This window comes from Cladophialophora bantiana (genome assembly GCF_000835475.1).
Source record: "Cladophialophora bantiana CBS 173.52 unplaced genomic scaffold supercont1.11, whole genome shotgun sequence".
NCBI lineage: Eukaryota > Fungi > Ascomycota > Eurotiomycetes > Chaetothyriales > Herpotrichiellaceae > Cladophialophora > Cladophialophora bantiana.
This window is the reverse complement of record NW_015971585.1, coordinates 662,219-676,988: the sequence shown is the minus strand read 5'-3', so window position 1 is coordinate 676,988 and position 14,770 is coordinate 662,219. Positions and strand designations below refer to the sequence as shown.

The 14,770-nt window shown below is 51.4% G+C and overlaps 5 protein-coding genes across 5 annotated transcripts; 2 read left to right on the top strand and 3 right to left on the bottom strand.

Moving 5' to 3' along the window:
- Positions 1 to 1,348: 1,348 nt before the first annotated feature.
- On the top strand, positions 1,349 to 2,444 carry Z519_07668 (uncharacterized protein; the record flags this gene model as incomplete). The annotated part of the gene is made up of 3 exons (XM_016765400.1): positions 1,349 to 1,445; positions 1,502 to 1,837; positions 1,888 to 2,444. 3 exons carry the CDS (start codon positions 1,349 to 1,351, stop codon positions 2,442 to 2,444), a joined length of 990 nt encoding a protein of 329 aa, XP_016618369.1.
- Positions 2,445 to 3,300: 856 nt separating this feature from the next.
- On the bottom strand, positions 3,301 to 5,043 carry Z519_07667 (uncharacterized protein; the record flags this gene model as incomplete). The annotated part of the gene is made up of 3 exons (XM_016765399.1): positions 3,301 to 3,629; positions 3,694 to 3,824; positions 3,881 to 5,043. The coding sequence occupies 3 exons, from the start codon at positions 5,041 to 5,043 to the stop codon at positions 3,301 to 3,303; spliced, it is 1,623 nt and encodes a 540-aa protein (XP_016618368.1).
- A 965-nt stretch (positions 5,044 to 6,008) lies between these two features.
- Z519_07666 (uncharacterized protein) lies at positions 6,009 to 7,926 on the top strand (the record flags this gene model as incomplete). The annotated part of the gene is made up of 2 exons (XM_016765398.1): positions 6,009 to 6,394; positions 6,444 to 7,926. 2 exons carry the CDS (start codon positions 6,009 to 6,011, stop codon positions 7,924 to 7,926), a joined length of 1,869 nt encoding a protein of 622 aa, XP_016618367.1.
- A 580-nt stretch (positions 7,927 to 8,506) lies between these two features.
- On the bottom strand, positions 8,507 to 9,945 carry Z519_07665 (uncharacterized protein; the record flags this gene model as incomplete). The annotated part of the gene is made up of 7 exons (XM_016765397.1): positions 8,507 to 8,652; positions 8,716 to 8,843; positions 8,945 to 9,242; positions 9,320 to 9,471; positions 9,548 to 9,616; positions 9,695 to 9,743; positions 9,852 to 9,945. The coding sequence occupies 7 exons, from the start codon at positions 9,943 to 9,945 to the stop codon at positions 8,507 to 8,509; spliced, it is 936 nt and encodes a 311-aa protein (XP_016618366.1).
- Positions 9,946 to 10,419: 474 nt separating this feature from the next.
- Z519_07664 (uncharacterized protein) lies at positions 10,420 to 11,262 on the bottom strand (the record flags this gene model as incomplete). Its single annotated transcript, XM_016765396.1, has 2 exons — positions 10,420 to 10,627; positions 10,703 to 11,262. 2 exons carry the CDS (start codon positions 11,260 to 11,262, stop codon positions 10,420 to 10,422), a joined length of 768 nt encoding a protein of 255 aa, XP_016618365.1.
- Positions 11,263 to 14,770: the final 3,508 nt, after the last annotated feature.

The window sequence follows — 14,770 nt, the reverse complement described above, 5'->3', positions numbered from 1 at the left end:
CAGTCGCGATCCCCGTCACACAGGTGAACAAGGCCGTCGATGTTGTTGACCGATAGTATACACCAGCAAATGCCCAAGATCAACAGGTGTTTGAAACATGTAAGACTCCCCCAGTGCATCCACCACGAATATCTAATTAACTAGAGGCGCAGATGATCCAGAGATTTGCGACGGAGCCTTTGTTGGAGTTCAGATTGTCAGAAGAAGACTTCAAGAAGAGAAAGCTCTTGCATTGGCGGAACTGATTTCGTCTCTATTGTAGAATCACCTGATAAGGGCATCAGTGGTTGATGGTTTCAGACTTTTCCTTTATCGAGTTTGTACTTTTTGCTAAACCAGCTAACTACATTCGTTTCCTGGCAGTTTTGTGTTGAACTAGGAACGGCCCCACATGAAATGGTAGTCTACTTGTAGTTGATTACGTAAAGTGATTGCATTGATTGCAACTGGTCCAAAATTTGTGTCTCCGTTGTCTCGTTCTGATCGAGACTTTTCCTGTTTATATACAATTCAGGTTGGATCAACAAAGTCTCTCCTAAACAGATCTAACCGTTTACAGGTTTTGTAAGGCTAGGTCTACAGCTTCACTCTTCTAGAGTGAGGCTGACTAGTGGCTTGGTCGGCTGTCAACAGAAAACATCTCCCATACTGTCTCTCTCGATAGTTGCAGTGCAAATTGGAGTCATGGTCTCGAGCAATTCTTCTGATAGCGAATATGACTCCGGTAGCGACCCTCGTAGCGAGTACAACAAGACCAACAGTAGGGCAAAAGCTCTGCCGAATCTATGGCCGAGAGTGGATCGCGTGAACCAGATGGAGTTTGACTATATTTACCGACACGGGGAAAGATGATTGGGGTATGGCGTTATAGTAATAACTTCTCCGCCTTGTCTACATTCGATAGAGGCGACGCGGCATATCAGACATGGGGATAATATCCGAGCCGGCGGGCCGAATAGATTCGAAGTCGCGCCCTATTATCCTCAGTCAAGGTTGTCGGGCAATAACGTGGTCTGAGGATCCTGATTCTGAACGCTGGGGAATATTTCTTGAGGCCCGTGACCAGGAATCAGCCATGGGTCATAACCTACCTGTCAATCTGCTGTCTGAGCATAAAGCATAATGCCGTAGAATCATCCCGGGCCGTCAGGTCGCCCGAGGCTCTTGACAGAGAAAAGTCTCCGCAAACCTTGCACTAAGTTTCGCCCGCACTTCTGTAATTATATGGTGCTCACTCTGAATACCGTCGACAATATGTGTGGTCGTTCAATCCGTTAATATTTGAGCCCCTGCTAGCTTGAGAGACTTTGTTTGAAGTCAACCTTACATCTCCTGGAGAGCGCTCCCTATGTCTCAATATCCAGACTTCGAGTCGTTGCCGACGGTCGACGGGCAGCCTCAAGGCAACACGTGGGGGCTGTGGGGAAAAGACGACGAGTTGGGCAGTACGAGCTTTGTCTCCCTATCAGAGAGGATACAAGTGCCACACTGATGTACCCAGCGCTGAACTATCTGACACACGACGTAATTCGCAACGCTGCCCGTGAAATCAAAGCTGGGATATCGATCCAGTTAGATTTTCGCCTGGACTATCTCAATCACCGGCCTGCCAGACGTGAAGGGTTTGAGCATCGAATCAAGGACTTCAAGGCGGAGAACAAAGGCACAGGCTTGGCCATTTGTGCTCACGATGATGTGTTGACTTTCAATACACAAGGTAGCTCCCAATGGGACGGCTTGCGACATGTCGGACTTCAGCATTCCGGCACCTACTATAATGGCGTGAAGCACCAGGACATTACCGGGATGAAACACGATGGCAGGCTTGGAATTCACCGTAAGGCTGTGAAAACTCTCCGGGCTAACTGTTCCACTAACTCGATACAGGATGGGTAGAAAGAGGTGGCATCGTTGGCCGTGGTGTTCTCCTGGACTACCATGGCTGGAGACAGCAAACGGGCCAACCCACAGTCGCTGCAAATTCGGCCTTTGCAATCACCACGGAAGAACTTGATGCAGTGGCGAAGCACCAGGGCACAGAGTTTCATGCAGGAGATATCCTGATTATCCGCTCAGGGTTTTCGGTATGGTACCAGCAAGCTAGTAAAGAAGAGCAGATCGAGTCCATAGACAGAGGCGCTTTTATAGGCTTGGAGTCGTCTATGGAAGTAGCTAAATGGTTGTGGAATCACCATTTTGCTGCCGTGGCAGGTGATACCGTGGGGTTTGAATGCCACCCTGTCAACTTTGGTGACAAAGACGCAGTCATACTACATGAATGGCTGCTTGCTCATTGGGGAACGCCAATTGGTGAATTATGGGATCTTGAAAAGCTGGCAAAGGTTTGTCGAGAGAAGACGCAGTGGTCGTTTTTTCTCACCAGCGCGCCTCTTCATGTATTCGGTGGTGTTGGCACTACTCCAAATGTGATAGCAATTTTGTAGACCTTCTCGTTCTATCCAACTTTGGTCGAGAGTATATCCGTCTCTGGTTATTTTGTTCGACACTATGTAAGTGATAGGCGTCAGGCGCACATAGGGAGCTGTTGTACGAAGGGTTGAGTTGCGGACCTGTCTGGTTGATTGTGTCCTGTCCCCCTGGCTATTCAGAGAGACTCTGCTGTTTATATATACATTGGCCTGTAACCACAAGAGCATTCCTGAAACCTCCTATTCCGTCGCCATCCTGTCACAGAACTGCAGGAACAACGAGGTTGAGGCAGTTTGCGCAGTTGGTGAAGCATCTAGCTTCTCAAGTGGTTTACCCCAATGGTGTTCTCGCGACCCTGTCAACAGGAGCAGCTACATTGAGAAGTCGTAGTTGCATGACAAGTTTGATTACACGTGATCCACTTGTGGAGATATCTCTCAACTCCAACTATCTCCGAGCTTTTGTGGTGTGGATGGAGGAGAGAGACTTGGATGGATCATCCTACCAATCGTCTCGATAGTATAAAAGTATATTTGAGGTTGAGGATGGTTGCGGGCTTGCAAAAGAGATTTCCTCTGAGTCCGAAAGAAGAGAAGAGTTGGTTTCTTCGATAGACGTAGGGCCTGACATCGGTTGGGTTGGGTCAACCCACCGGCCATTACAACTCAACCCACCCCTCTGGAGTACCCAGACATATTGGGTCGGGGTTGACCCAACCCATGTCAGACCCTAAGTGAACGGCTTGATCGAGGGTCGCCTAGAGATGTAGCAACTTCACGTGTGGGTATATATATCTCGGTCAAGTCGCCCTATGTTCTAACTTCGAACGTAATTCTCAAACCGCCCGTGTTTATGACTTCGTTTGCAGAATCAAATTTTGCCGCAAGGCTCGTACACAAGCCCGGCACTGCCACCATCTATGGCTTCGCGGCATAGTTTTTCATACTCCATAATCCCTCCCAGATATGTCAGCGGCTGTACCTTGGCTCCTGGAACATTGGCTCTGGTCCACCACGATGGAGTGTATTGAACTAGCGACTGTTTGAACTGAGCTTCTAGCAGCCGCGCCCATTCTTCTTCGGCTGCTTTTGTGGTTTCAACCCACTTTGCGCCTTTTTCTTCTGCCTTCGCGATTAGAGCGGTGACCAAATCGCTTTGACACTCCACTGTCGTCGGGCCATTGTACAGCGTAGTAGGTGCTAGAAACATAGAAATCAGTAATTCTCCATGTTGGTGGACAACGGATGCTCCCTTGGAACGTACACTGGGGCCCAAAGACCATGAATAAATTCGGAAAGTCGCGGATAAGGAGCCCAAGATTAGTGTGAATCTCCTCAGCCCAAGTCTCTTGCAGGCCAATCCCTTGCCGGCCCTTGAGGCCGAGATCATAATAGCTGTTCTTACTGATTAGCAACCCAGAAATTCCGTGAAACGGAGGCGTTGGACTCACGATCCAGTGAAACTCTCAAATCCGGTGGCGAGTACCAGTGCATCGAAGTTGTGAGAGCTTCCGTCTTCCATTATGACACCGCTTGAGCAGAATCTCTGAAAGGGTGTGCTTCTTAAGCTAACCACTTTGACGTGGTCCTGGTCCAACATCTCGTAATAGTCTTGCTCAAGAGGACTGCGTTTCGTTCCAAAGTAATATAATGGTTCCGTCGGTGCTAGGATTTCTTGCTTGACCGGATCGGAGATCTTCGCGCGAACTTTCTTCTTCCAGAAGTCGTAGACAATCCTATTCGCTACAGGGTCGGTCCTGGCATCAGAGAATGCGACAAGAAAGGCAAATCCTCCACGATTCCAGGCCTCTTCAAAAATGGCTTCTCGCTGTTCTGCTGTCAAGTCAACGGCTTTCGGACCTGGCCGGATGGGGAACCCGGACCACGACAGACGACAGTCACGAAAGAGTTTTTCGTAGGAGGCCTTCTGACGAACTTGATCTTCCTTTGTCACATCCTTCTGACACATTGGAAGACAAGTGCTTGGCCGGCGGATAAAGACTGTTAGTTCGGTCGCCTGTTTCGCCAGTTCTTGGACAACCTGAATGCCCGTCGCGCCCGCACCAATAACGGCGACTTTCTTCCCTTTCAGATTCGCATCTGCAGGCCAGGTTCGAGAATGATAGGTTTCGCCCTTGAAGTCGGCGAGACCTGGAAAATCCGGGGTGTATTGCTTGTCCAACGAACCGCTTGCCACAACGAGGTATTTAGATTTTGTGACCAGTCCAACGTCGGTGTGTACTATCCAGTGACCCGTGTCTTCGTCCCAGGATGATTTAACAACTCGAGTGTTAAAGTATGTGTCATTCCGTAAGCCGCAGATCTTGTCAACGTGCGCAAAGTACCGACGTAGTTCCGCCTGATCTGGGAATCTTTGAGTGAATTCCCAAGTCTTCCAGACTTCGGGGATGGCCAGCTGGTAGAAAGGGATCTCTGAGTCGACTCGAGCACCTGGATACCTGTTCCAATACCATGTTCCGCCAAAGTCAGAGCCGGCCTCGATGATCTTCGCCTTGAAACCTTGTTTGCGTAATTTGTAAAGCGAGGCGATGCCGCTGAGTCCTGCGCCCACTATCAAGACGTCGCACTCAATGACTTCTTGCACTGAACCCATCCTTGCGATATTTGAGGTACCGAAGTTTGCCGTATTATCTCACAAGCACCAAGTTGTCACAGTATCAAGTCAGAGTCGTTTTCTGGTGATGGAAAGGTGATGACCGAAGAGGAGAGCGTCGGCGGCACTACTCTTTATGCCTTGACCGGCACCCGGAAGGTCGGGGAGGAATTCCATTGTCGGAGCACCAAGTTTGGCATGTGGCATGTGGCATGTGGCATTCGCGAAACAAAGGTCCTGCCGATGCCGCCGGTCCCCCGTCTGAGTACTATGTTGTCAGTCACGTTGGCGTGGACACGGATTGTCCCGTGGGGCTCAAAGCTGTCCCGGACGTTGGCAATCGCTTTCTAGGCGCGACCGAGTCGGGTGCCAATCTGCTGCCGATGGCCTTACCTGTTGGTCGATCCCGGCAGTTGTTGATACGGAAACATCCAAGTTCACATTGATTGACACTCCGGGAAGGCTGTAAGCGATGAGCGGATACCCCATTCTAGTCCTTCAGCGTTTTGATTGAGTATCCTTTCTACATCATTCGTGTACACCCTTGTGTGTTCAATAACGTTAAGTGACAATAGGGTGACAATTTTCATACTGTGTATATTCGGGCCGCCGGTTCGCTAGAAAGCTATATTTCCCCTTCCCCTTACGGCAATAGCGCCGCGGTACCTCTGTCGAATCTTGACAAGGTGGGGAACTTAGTAACTACTATAACGCCATGCCGGAACCTCAGTCGGCCCGTAGGGCATGGCGTATGAGCCGGTTTCGCCTCATTCTGCGATGTCCCCCGCCGCGCCGGCAAGGCATGGGCAGCCTCAGTCACCAGCTAAAATCTAGAGTTAGATGGTCCTGAAATAATGATATATACTAAGACGGTCATATATAATTGAGAAGAGAGGGCTTTGACACCATTATCCACGGAACACGGCATAGAAACTTGTCAAAGTCATAACTCCCACGACATCACCATGACCGCTACTGTGCTGGACCCGAAGCTTGTAGAGGCATACCGGGACGCAAAGATTCCCAAGGTGGTGAATCCAATCAAACTCGCTTTTGATCCCGAAGCATTGAAACGACGATACATTAGAGAACGCGACAAGCGCGCGGCAGATGTCAAGGCCCACGGAGGCATCAACCAGTTTCAGCTTATCGAGACTGACGGCCCCTTCGCCGACTACCTCCGAGACTCTTGGGTTGAGCCGGGGTTTAAGAGAGACCCCGTGGACGAACAAGTCGACGTCTTCATTCTTGGCGGCGGCTACAGCGCTCAGATTATCGCGGCGCGGCTCCTTGAAAAAGGGATCACGAATCTGAGGATAGTGGAGAAGGCAGGCGACTTTGGAGGCACATGGTCTGGTGATTTTTTCCTGCAACCTAGACGGTGCTGACTATATTTCAAGGTACTGGAACCGCTTCCCTGGCGCACAATGTGATGTCGAATCGTACATCTATATGCCGCTGCTTGAAGAAACCGGCTTTATACCGACCGAGAAATACGCCCGAGCCAAAGAGCTTCTCGCCCACTCCGAAAGGATCGGCCGTCACTATGGTCTCTATGAAAAAGCCCTGTTCCAGACCGAAGCGCTTAGTATGCACTGGGACGACGACACGTCGCTGTGGACGATCCAAACCAGTTGCGATGATAAAATCCGAGCTAAATTTGTCATTCCTTGCTCTGGACCTCTACATCGTCCTAAGCTCCCGGGAATTCCGGGCATGGAACGCTTCAAGGGAAAAGCCTTCCACTCGTCACGCTGGGATTACGACTATACCGGTGGCGATTCTGACGGCAATTTAAATAGACTCGCCGATAAGCGTGTAGGTATTATCGGCACCGGCGCGACGGCCGTCCAGATTGTGCCTCACTTAGGTCAATGGGCGAAAGAAGTCTTTGTTTTCCAGCGCACGCCGTCGTCGATCGGTGTGCGTGGTAATAAAAAGACCGATCCGGCTTGGGTAGCGTCCTTAACACCAGGCTGGCAGCAACGACGTAATATCAACTTCAATAATCTCTGCAATGGTATAAGGGAGCCTGAGGACATGGTACAGGATGGGTGGACTAACATCTTGCCGGACGTCTTCGGCCAGCCGGACCCTAATATGACTCCCGAGGAGGCTGCCGCGTTTCGACAACTTGTCGACTATGAAAAGATGGAAGCCGTCCGCGCACGCTGTGATAAGCTTGTCAAGGATCCCGCCACCGCCGAGGCCTTGAAGCCGTGGTACAATATCATGTGTAAACGGCCCTGCTTCCACGATGAATACCTTCAGACGTTCAACCGGCCCAACGTGCACCTGATCGACACCGCCGGCAAGAGTCTTGAAGGTGTCGACGAGACAGGTGTGTTGGCCAACGGTCAACACTACGAGGTCGACGTCATCATCTATGCGACGGGCTTCGAGAAGGCCACGTCCTTTTCGCACCGCGCCAACATGGAACTTTACGGGCGCGGCGGCCTGACGCTCACCGATGCTTGGGGTAACGGACCACGCACCCTGCACGGCTACACGACGCGAAACTTCCCTAACTGCTTTTTTATCCATAACATCCAGTCTACTCTGACCCCAAACTTCCTCTTTACGGCGAGCGAGACCTCCTGGCAGCTGGTGTACCTGATCACGGAATGCCTGAAGCGCGGAATCAAGAGCGTTGAGCCCACCGCGCAGGCAGAGGAGGACTGGGTGAACACCATCCTGAAACTCGGTGAGCGGTCCGCCAAATTCTACGCCGAGTGTACGCCTGGGTATTACAACAACGAAGGCACGCACGATTCCTCGGCGGCCAAGAACGCGGGCTATGGCGGAGGAGCGCCGGAATTCATGCAGTTAATGCGCGACTGGAGGGCGAAGGGCGACATGGCGGGACTGGATGTAAGAGTGTGATGCTAACATCGATGCTTCCGAGACCGGACCCCGCGACTGCGTCGATACTAGCTTGCTAGACATTGGTACTGGCCCAAGGCCACTGATGATGACAGCAGTCTCGAAGACTAACATGGTATAATATGTGAATAGAATTGATGTAGAGAATGTTGAGCTGCAGCATCAACACAGGGGAATTGTCCACAAGATTGGCAACTCGACAAGGCTTGACTCAGTTTCGCTTCCTCCAGTTTCGATCACTACACCCCACCAGGACGTTAAGGTTCTGAAATTGTGACCCTTTTCACTGTTCGTCACTTTGCACAAACATGATATCGACGCTATGCCGGCCTCTCTGCCGGATTCTTCCTGGAAATATCAGGAGCTCATACCTTGCTTGCCCACTGCTCGAATCTATCTACGTCTATCGATGCGACTCAATCAATCGGCGCCGGGTATGAAACAGAAGCAGACGAGCCGTAGGAGTTCACAGTAGATCATCTGCTGCAACAATTCAGTTGTTTCCAGCAGCGCCTTCGAACTCGGTTCCACGCATCACGCCGGCCCGAGGCGTTCCAATGCATTCAAGTGGCGCTCCTCCTCAATCGAAATTCGACAATTTATCTCCCAACGAAAGCAAGAGGTCCTGCCACTCCTTTAAGCGTTCGCCTTCCTTGAAGTCATCCCTGTCAATGTCCAGGTAGCCCCGCGGTGACCATTTGCGCGGCACGATAGCGAAAGTGCGGCCTAGGTCCATTGTGGTCAGCTCCGGCATGATTCCTGTGGGAAATCAGCATGGAGAGTACAGACTGTTGATTCCCGTGTCCGAAATGATGTTGACCAGTGCTCCGGCAGCGTCCTGAATGGAGGCCCAGACGATACCTTTGGAGGCGATCAGGTCCGTGAACTGTTCCGGGATCATGCCGGTATAGATGAACCTATTCCTTAGTAAGCCCCAAATTCTGTTGCAGATCAAAGCTGGATTCCTGTGCCCGGAAGACCCTGGAAGGATTAACAATGCAAAGATAGGGAAGCTCACCACGGCGCAATCAGATTCACTCGGGTTTTATGCTGCGGACCGGTGTACCGAAGGGACGTCATGGCCCCTCGCAATCCGAATTTCGAGGCTGCATACAGAACAGATCCCGGCATGTCGAGGTATCCCGCCATCGACCCTTGGATAACCAGGGACGTATCGTTCCGTGGTTTGCCAGCATCGATGTCGCGCTGATTTTGTTTGCGGAAATGGTACAGGGCCAGCTTGATGGTGTATAAACCGCCAGTGAGGTTGACATCGATGATCTTGAAATTGGGTTTCTCAGGTTTATCCTTAGCAGCTTACGAAGTTTGACTGTCAGCTTTCGAATGCCACCATGGTGTCCTGGTCAGAAGAACACCTCCAAGTCGAACTTACAATCATCTGCAAACACTCCATCGGTTCCAGCAACTCCGGCATTGGCCACCACCACATCGACGCGACCGGAGGGGGATTTGCTGATAGCTTCCTCGAACAGTTTCACTTGGTCGTCCCAGTTGGTCACGTCGCAACGGCAGACCCATACATGACTGGATTGGGCTCGTTGGCAACTTTATCTCCTGTCCTTCGAGGGCGGAGGCCTAAAATTCTAGGAAGGGAACGTACCCTTCTGGCAGTGAAGATGCGAGGGCCTCGCCATTCTTCGTGTCAAGATCACCAATCATCACATACGCCCTAGATATTAAGGAGGTCGGCACAGCGCTTTCCCAGAGGCCATCAAGTTGTGCCAAGGCTCTCAGCAATGCGACATACCCTGCTTGTACCAGGTTCTTGGTATAGACTGCCCCGATGCCATTTGCACCTGATAGCCATGGTCAGCTGTAGTGCTGGATACCTCTTGAAGCAATGCTGCCTTTAAACAACGACTAGGACGCATGGCTGCGTTGGCGGGGGAAATCAAGCAACATACCACCAGTGATGATCACTGTCTTCCCCTTGACAATGCCGACGTTGGGCTCCCGGGTACAGTTGACCGGTCCACTGTAGGTGTAGTTGGCTGCCATATCTGGGTCTGGTCACCCAGAGATCTTGCCAAATCTTGAAGCACGCTCGTTTCCCCAGCGATACCTTCGTCGGCCTAAGATGAAACTGACCTTAAAGAAGGTCATACTAGGATGGTACCTGTCGAGTTTCATATATATATCACTTCATTACCCAGTCTAGCAGCCCACATCTGACTTGTACTATTCATTCTGGGTGAAGAGTTAGTTCCGCCCCACAACTATGGGTTGCCAGGGGCCGAACCCGGACCGCTGACCAATCGTTGCCCGCGAAACTCCGTCGCTGGATGTCTCTACCTCCGTCTCGCACGCAGTATATCCTACGGATTCACCGGGCCCGAGCTACCGTAGGTGGATTGCGGGAGCAGGAAATGCTACAAAGGTTACTAATACAAGAGAAGCAGGTTGTCATCTCTGCCGTTTGTATTTCCGTAAATGGCATTATAACGGATCTCGAAGATGGGAAACCCTGCGCATCTAACACATTGCGCCTCCATCGACTGTGTATATAGATCCCGTGGTCCAGCTCGAGTCGTCACTCAACAGGAAGACAAATGTCTTCGCTAGCTCTTCCGGAGTCCCCAATCTGCTAATGGCTAGGTACTCGTGTGTGTCAGCTACCGGCTTACCCTTTCCTCCGCTTTCGTCGAGAACCTTGTCCAACAGGGGCGTCTGGACGGGACCTCTAGTAGTGCAGCGATTGGTTAGCGAGGCTCCTCTCGTGTTGATCAAATAAACCACGGTTCCTGCTGGCACTTACGGTGCTACCGCATTCACTCGAATGCCTCGACCGCCCATCTCTTTTGCAGCACTCCTGGTCAATCCTATCACGCCATGCTTGCTGACAGAGTATATCGACACTCCCGCGCGGCCAGCCAGGCCAGCGATGCTGGCGGCATTGACGATCGCAGCACCTTCCTTCATGACGCGGAGTTCAGCTCGCATACAGTAAAAGACGCCTGCCAGGTTGATTCCAATGATCTTGTCCCACGATGCGTTCTCCGTTTCGGTGATGTTGCGGAAAATCTTGTCGTCGCCTCCGATGCCCGCCATGTTGGCCGCCCCGTCGAGTTTGCCATAATGGTCCACCGTGGCCTTAATCCATGCGTCCACGCTGTTCGAGTTCGCCACATCGACAACCGTGGTGGTGACTTTTGTTCCCTGCGACTTGAGCTCTTCGGCCACCTGTTGAAGAGCCTTTTCCTGCAAATCCGCGAGCGCTAGAGAGGCACCACGCCGAGCGCATTCCCGGGCCACGGCACGTCCAATTCCACTGGCCCCACCAGTGACGGCGATGACCTTGTTCTCGAAGGATGCCATGATTACCTATTTAGAAGGCGTAATAAAGATCTGTGCAGCAAAAGTAGGCCTAACACAACGCAGACCAGAAGACGGGTTTATAGAGTGTAAAACAGGTCAAAGCTGCCTTCAGCCGTTGACGCGGGGCTACGAGCATTCATATTTTTTATCTCATCTGGGCTGGAGAGAGCCTTGGGCAGGGCCTGAGGCAAGGTCGGTCCGACCGGCACTTGGCACACTGTTCTATTCCGTAGCCATCTGTAAGACATCTCATAGGCTAATCGGGGACAACTCGCATAGTAAACGGTGGCAAAACAATCCTCTAGGAGCTCTGTAGCCGCTAAAGCCGCGTGGAGCGCCGAAGCAGGTTTCGAAAATGTGCCATTCATCCCGGATGCTTGCATCCTGCCCTGTCTGTCGTCTCTAGCAGATGCCCGGAGGATGCCTCTGTAGAGTACTCAGCTGTTCATTCTACCTAGTGATTCCCGGAAAAACTTGAACCGCTAAATTCAGAACGGAGATTCAGTATCGCGGCGCGGAATCTGGGCCCACCTATTGACTGCGGGTGGTAGCGCTCGATGAAGCCATACTGGGGCGCCAGGAACACCTCTTATTTAGCGTGTTTACGCCTGTTGTGTCCGGCCGCCGTGGTGGCTGTGGGAATAAAGGTAATTGACTAAGCGCGATAGATGGGTCTCTTTGGCGAGATAATGACTGTTGACATGCTTGTGAGGCACACGGCGCCTGCGGCGCGATCAACCCTCTCCGCACCTCCAGGATCGCGCCTACGGGTTGACACACCTATGTGTTCTGCGTGACATTGCCACAATGGTAGAAATCGTGCCGCTGCCTGTCAATTAGCCAGTGTGTATCGGAAGCTTCCACCTGTAACACCTGTTGGTGTTCCATTCGCTTGCGAAGGGTGTGTGGACAAGGTAAACCTTATACTCTTGTAAAGCAGCCTGTAATATGTTTAAAGCCTAGAACGACAATCTGCAACATCCTAGGCGTCATGTTGGCCCCTAAAAGTGGTTAAGTAGGTCTTGTTACAGGCATTTACCACCCTTTGACGCACATAGTGAGATATGGCCCACCACGAATGCCCACAGAAACCCATTAAACTGTGGTGACTGCGTAATTGCAGAATGCTTCCAGTTGTCTCGGGTCTCGATATTCCTGTCTTTCTGGAGGGGGCGGAATGCATTGATGAGGGTGGGAATATCGCTGTTGAGTGCATGGAGAGCGCACTTCAATACCCTATGCAGTCACTCTAGTCGAGAAGAACTCACACTACCAAAATGCTAAAAAGCGTCAGTCTAGCGCGACCAAAGCGATGCCTTTTCCATACCAGATAAAGTTGTGATACCTCAGTAGTTCACACAGAGAGCATGAGGCTGCCGCTCCGCTTGTGTAGAACCCGCGTCTTCAATCACTCAGTACCATCAGTCGTCTAAAGTCCTTTACCTTAGCATTCATAGTAGCAATTTGCGCGTAGAATACCGCGGCATTCGACACTTCTGCCTCGCGACGAGTTCCGGGTCGCCATGTTCGCTTTCAATGAGTCTCAATTACTCGGTCCATGCGCCAGAGAGAGAGAAGATTGGGCACTTATAGTGTAACAAGGCAAAGTGCCTGTGCTGTGCTGTGTAGGGCTGGTAGAGTGGTAGCAAAGGGGGGAGCAGTTGTCTAGTCACATGTCAAACCAAAATGGGCTAGCAGAAGGGGAGTGCGGAACAGTTTACAGAGCTGGCAAAGTGCCATTCTTTACAGTTTGAGGAGAGTATCATGAATTCAATGGCCTTTTGGTGCCGTCTACCTAATTCCTGAGTGTTTTATCAATCCTGTCCTGTTTCTCGATGCTGCCGCTGTGCTAGGTGTTCGTACCCCTAGCTGCTGTCCCTCTGGGTGGTGTTGGTGGTGTTGTTTTGTCAGTGCCAACCAGAAACGCGTTCTCGATTCCCGACCTGCTGGACGGGCCTCTGTGCGTTGTTGCACGTGCACGCCGAACGCTGAAGTGCTCTGTTACAGTAGAAGGACTCGAGATATCGCCACTTGGAGGGACGTCTGAAGAATCTGTGATTAGGTCTTGTGGATGGTGAATACTCTCGGCTTCGCAGACTCTGTTGACACAGGTTAGCACCCCAAAAAAACTTACCCCTCGTCTTGTCCGCGATCAACGCCGCGCCGGTAAAGCGTAGTTGTCATCCATCAAATAGACACCGGGATTGAGACTCCCCAGCTCGACGAAGTGGAGAAAACCCAGCTGAGGCATGCCAACGAGTACTCTAGTGCCTGAAGAAGTGTGAAACGAAGGAGTCTCCACGTGATCGAATGGGTGCATGAAGTTGCTTGTTCTCTATCTATCCTTTCAGTGGTTCCTTTCCTGTTAACATAAACATTTCGCCTGTGCGAAGAAAGCAGTTCCTGAACATGGTGAGCAACGTTCCAGATGCCTCATCGGTGATTCTGTGAACGCTCCAGCTGAATGCTTCGGCTGGACAGGGTTCCGTGCCTAGCCACCATCGTAACCACAGTGGCTAGAGCCTCGGCCTTCTCGGCTAGCGCTGGCCTCTCGGCTGTCTCAGAAGAAGATTCCTACAGTTGGATTGCGCCAGGTGCCACTTTCTGCAGTCGTTGAGAGCGTCCCCGGCCAATCGGGCTTATATCAGAGCACGTGATCATATTTCAATCAACCGGATGCGTACCGGGTAGAGTAGACTCATTGCCAAAAAAGGTAAGTCCCGTATTAGCGATATATAGCGTCTTAGCATATCCACAAAATGCATCGCCAAGCAAGCCTCGAGCCCAAAGAGACGAGAAAGCGTTCCATCTTCCGCGGGGTAATAGTGGAGCCCGGCAATAACTATTTCTGGTTAGATTTGGAAATCCCAGACCTGCCTCTGCACAAGACGATTCTCTTCCATGACCGGCACGACGGACCGCCATCGCCGCCTTTTCTGCGGCCCTCAATCGGCCCGAGGGGTCGGACTATACAAAAAGTTGCTCCCTCTGGGATGTCAGCTTCTCGGACTCTACAAAGAGCACTCGCCGGGACTCGTCGCCTTTAATCAGTATATTCATCTAGCGACGTAGCCACTACCCAGGACTGAGGCTGCCAATGTGCGCCGAATAGCGGGATGGACTTGAAGGTTCTAGGCCATCCAATAGGTATACCTAGGTATAACCTTGGAGGCCTTTCTACGCGGTGTTGAGATAATAAGCGTAAGACTGTAACGTGTTGGAAGTTTGGCTGAAGCTCCGTGGCCCGAAAACCCATTACGGTCCGAAGCCACTCATACCGTCCCGCAGGGAGAAATTGCACACAGCAACAAAAGTTAACTACATAAATCATCTGGGATGAGATCTTCACGGGGGGAATGGTGGTAAGATAGCCAGACTCGTGATGCCTATTGCGCGTGCAAACAAACCCCAGTCCCTTCGGCTTTAAGCAAGATCCGAGTGATATCCTCAACGAACAATTTATGGGCTACCGAGGTTAGGCTGTGCGTAACCATAAATGAGGCATTGA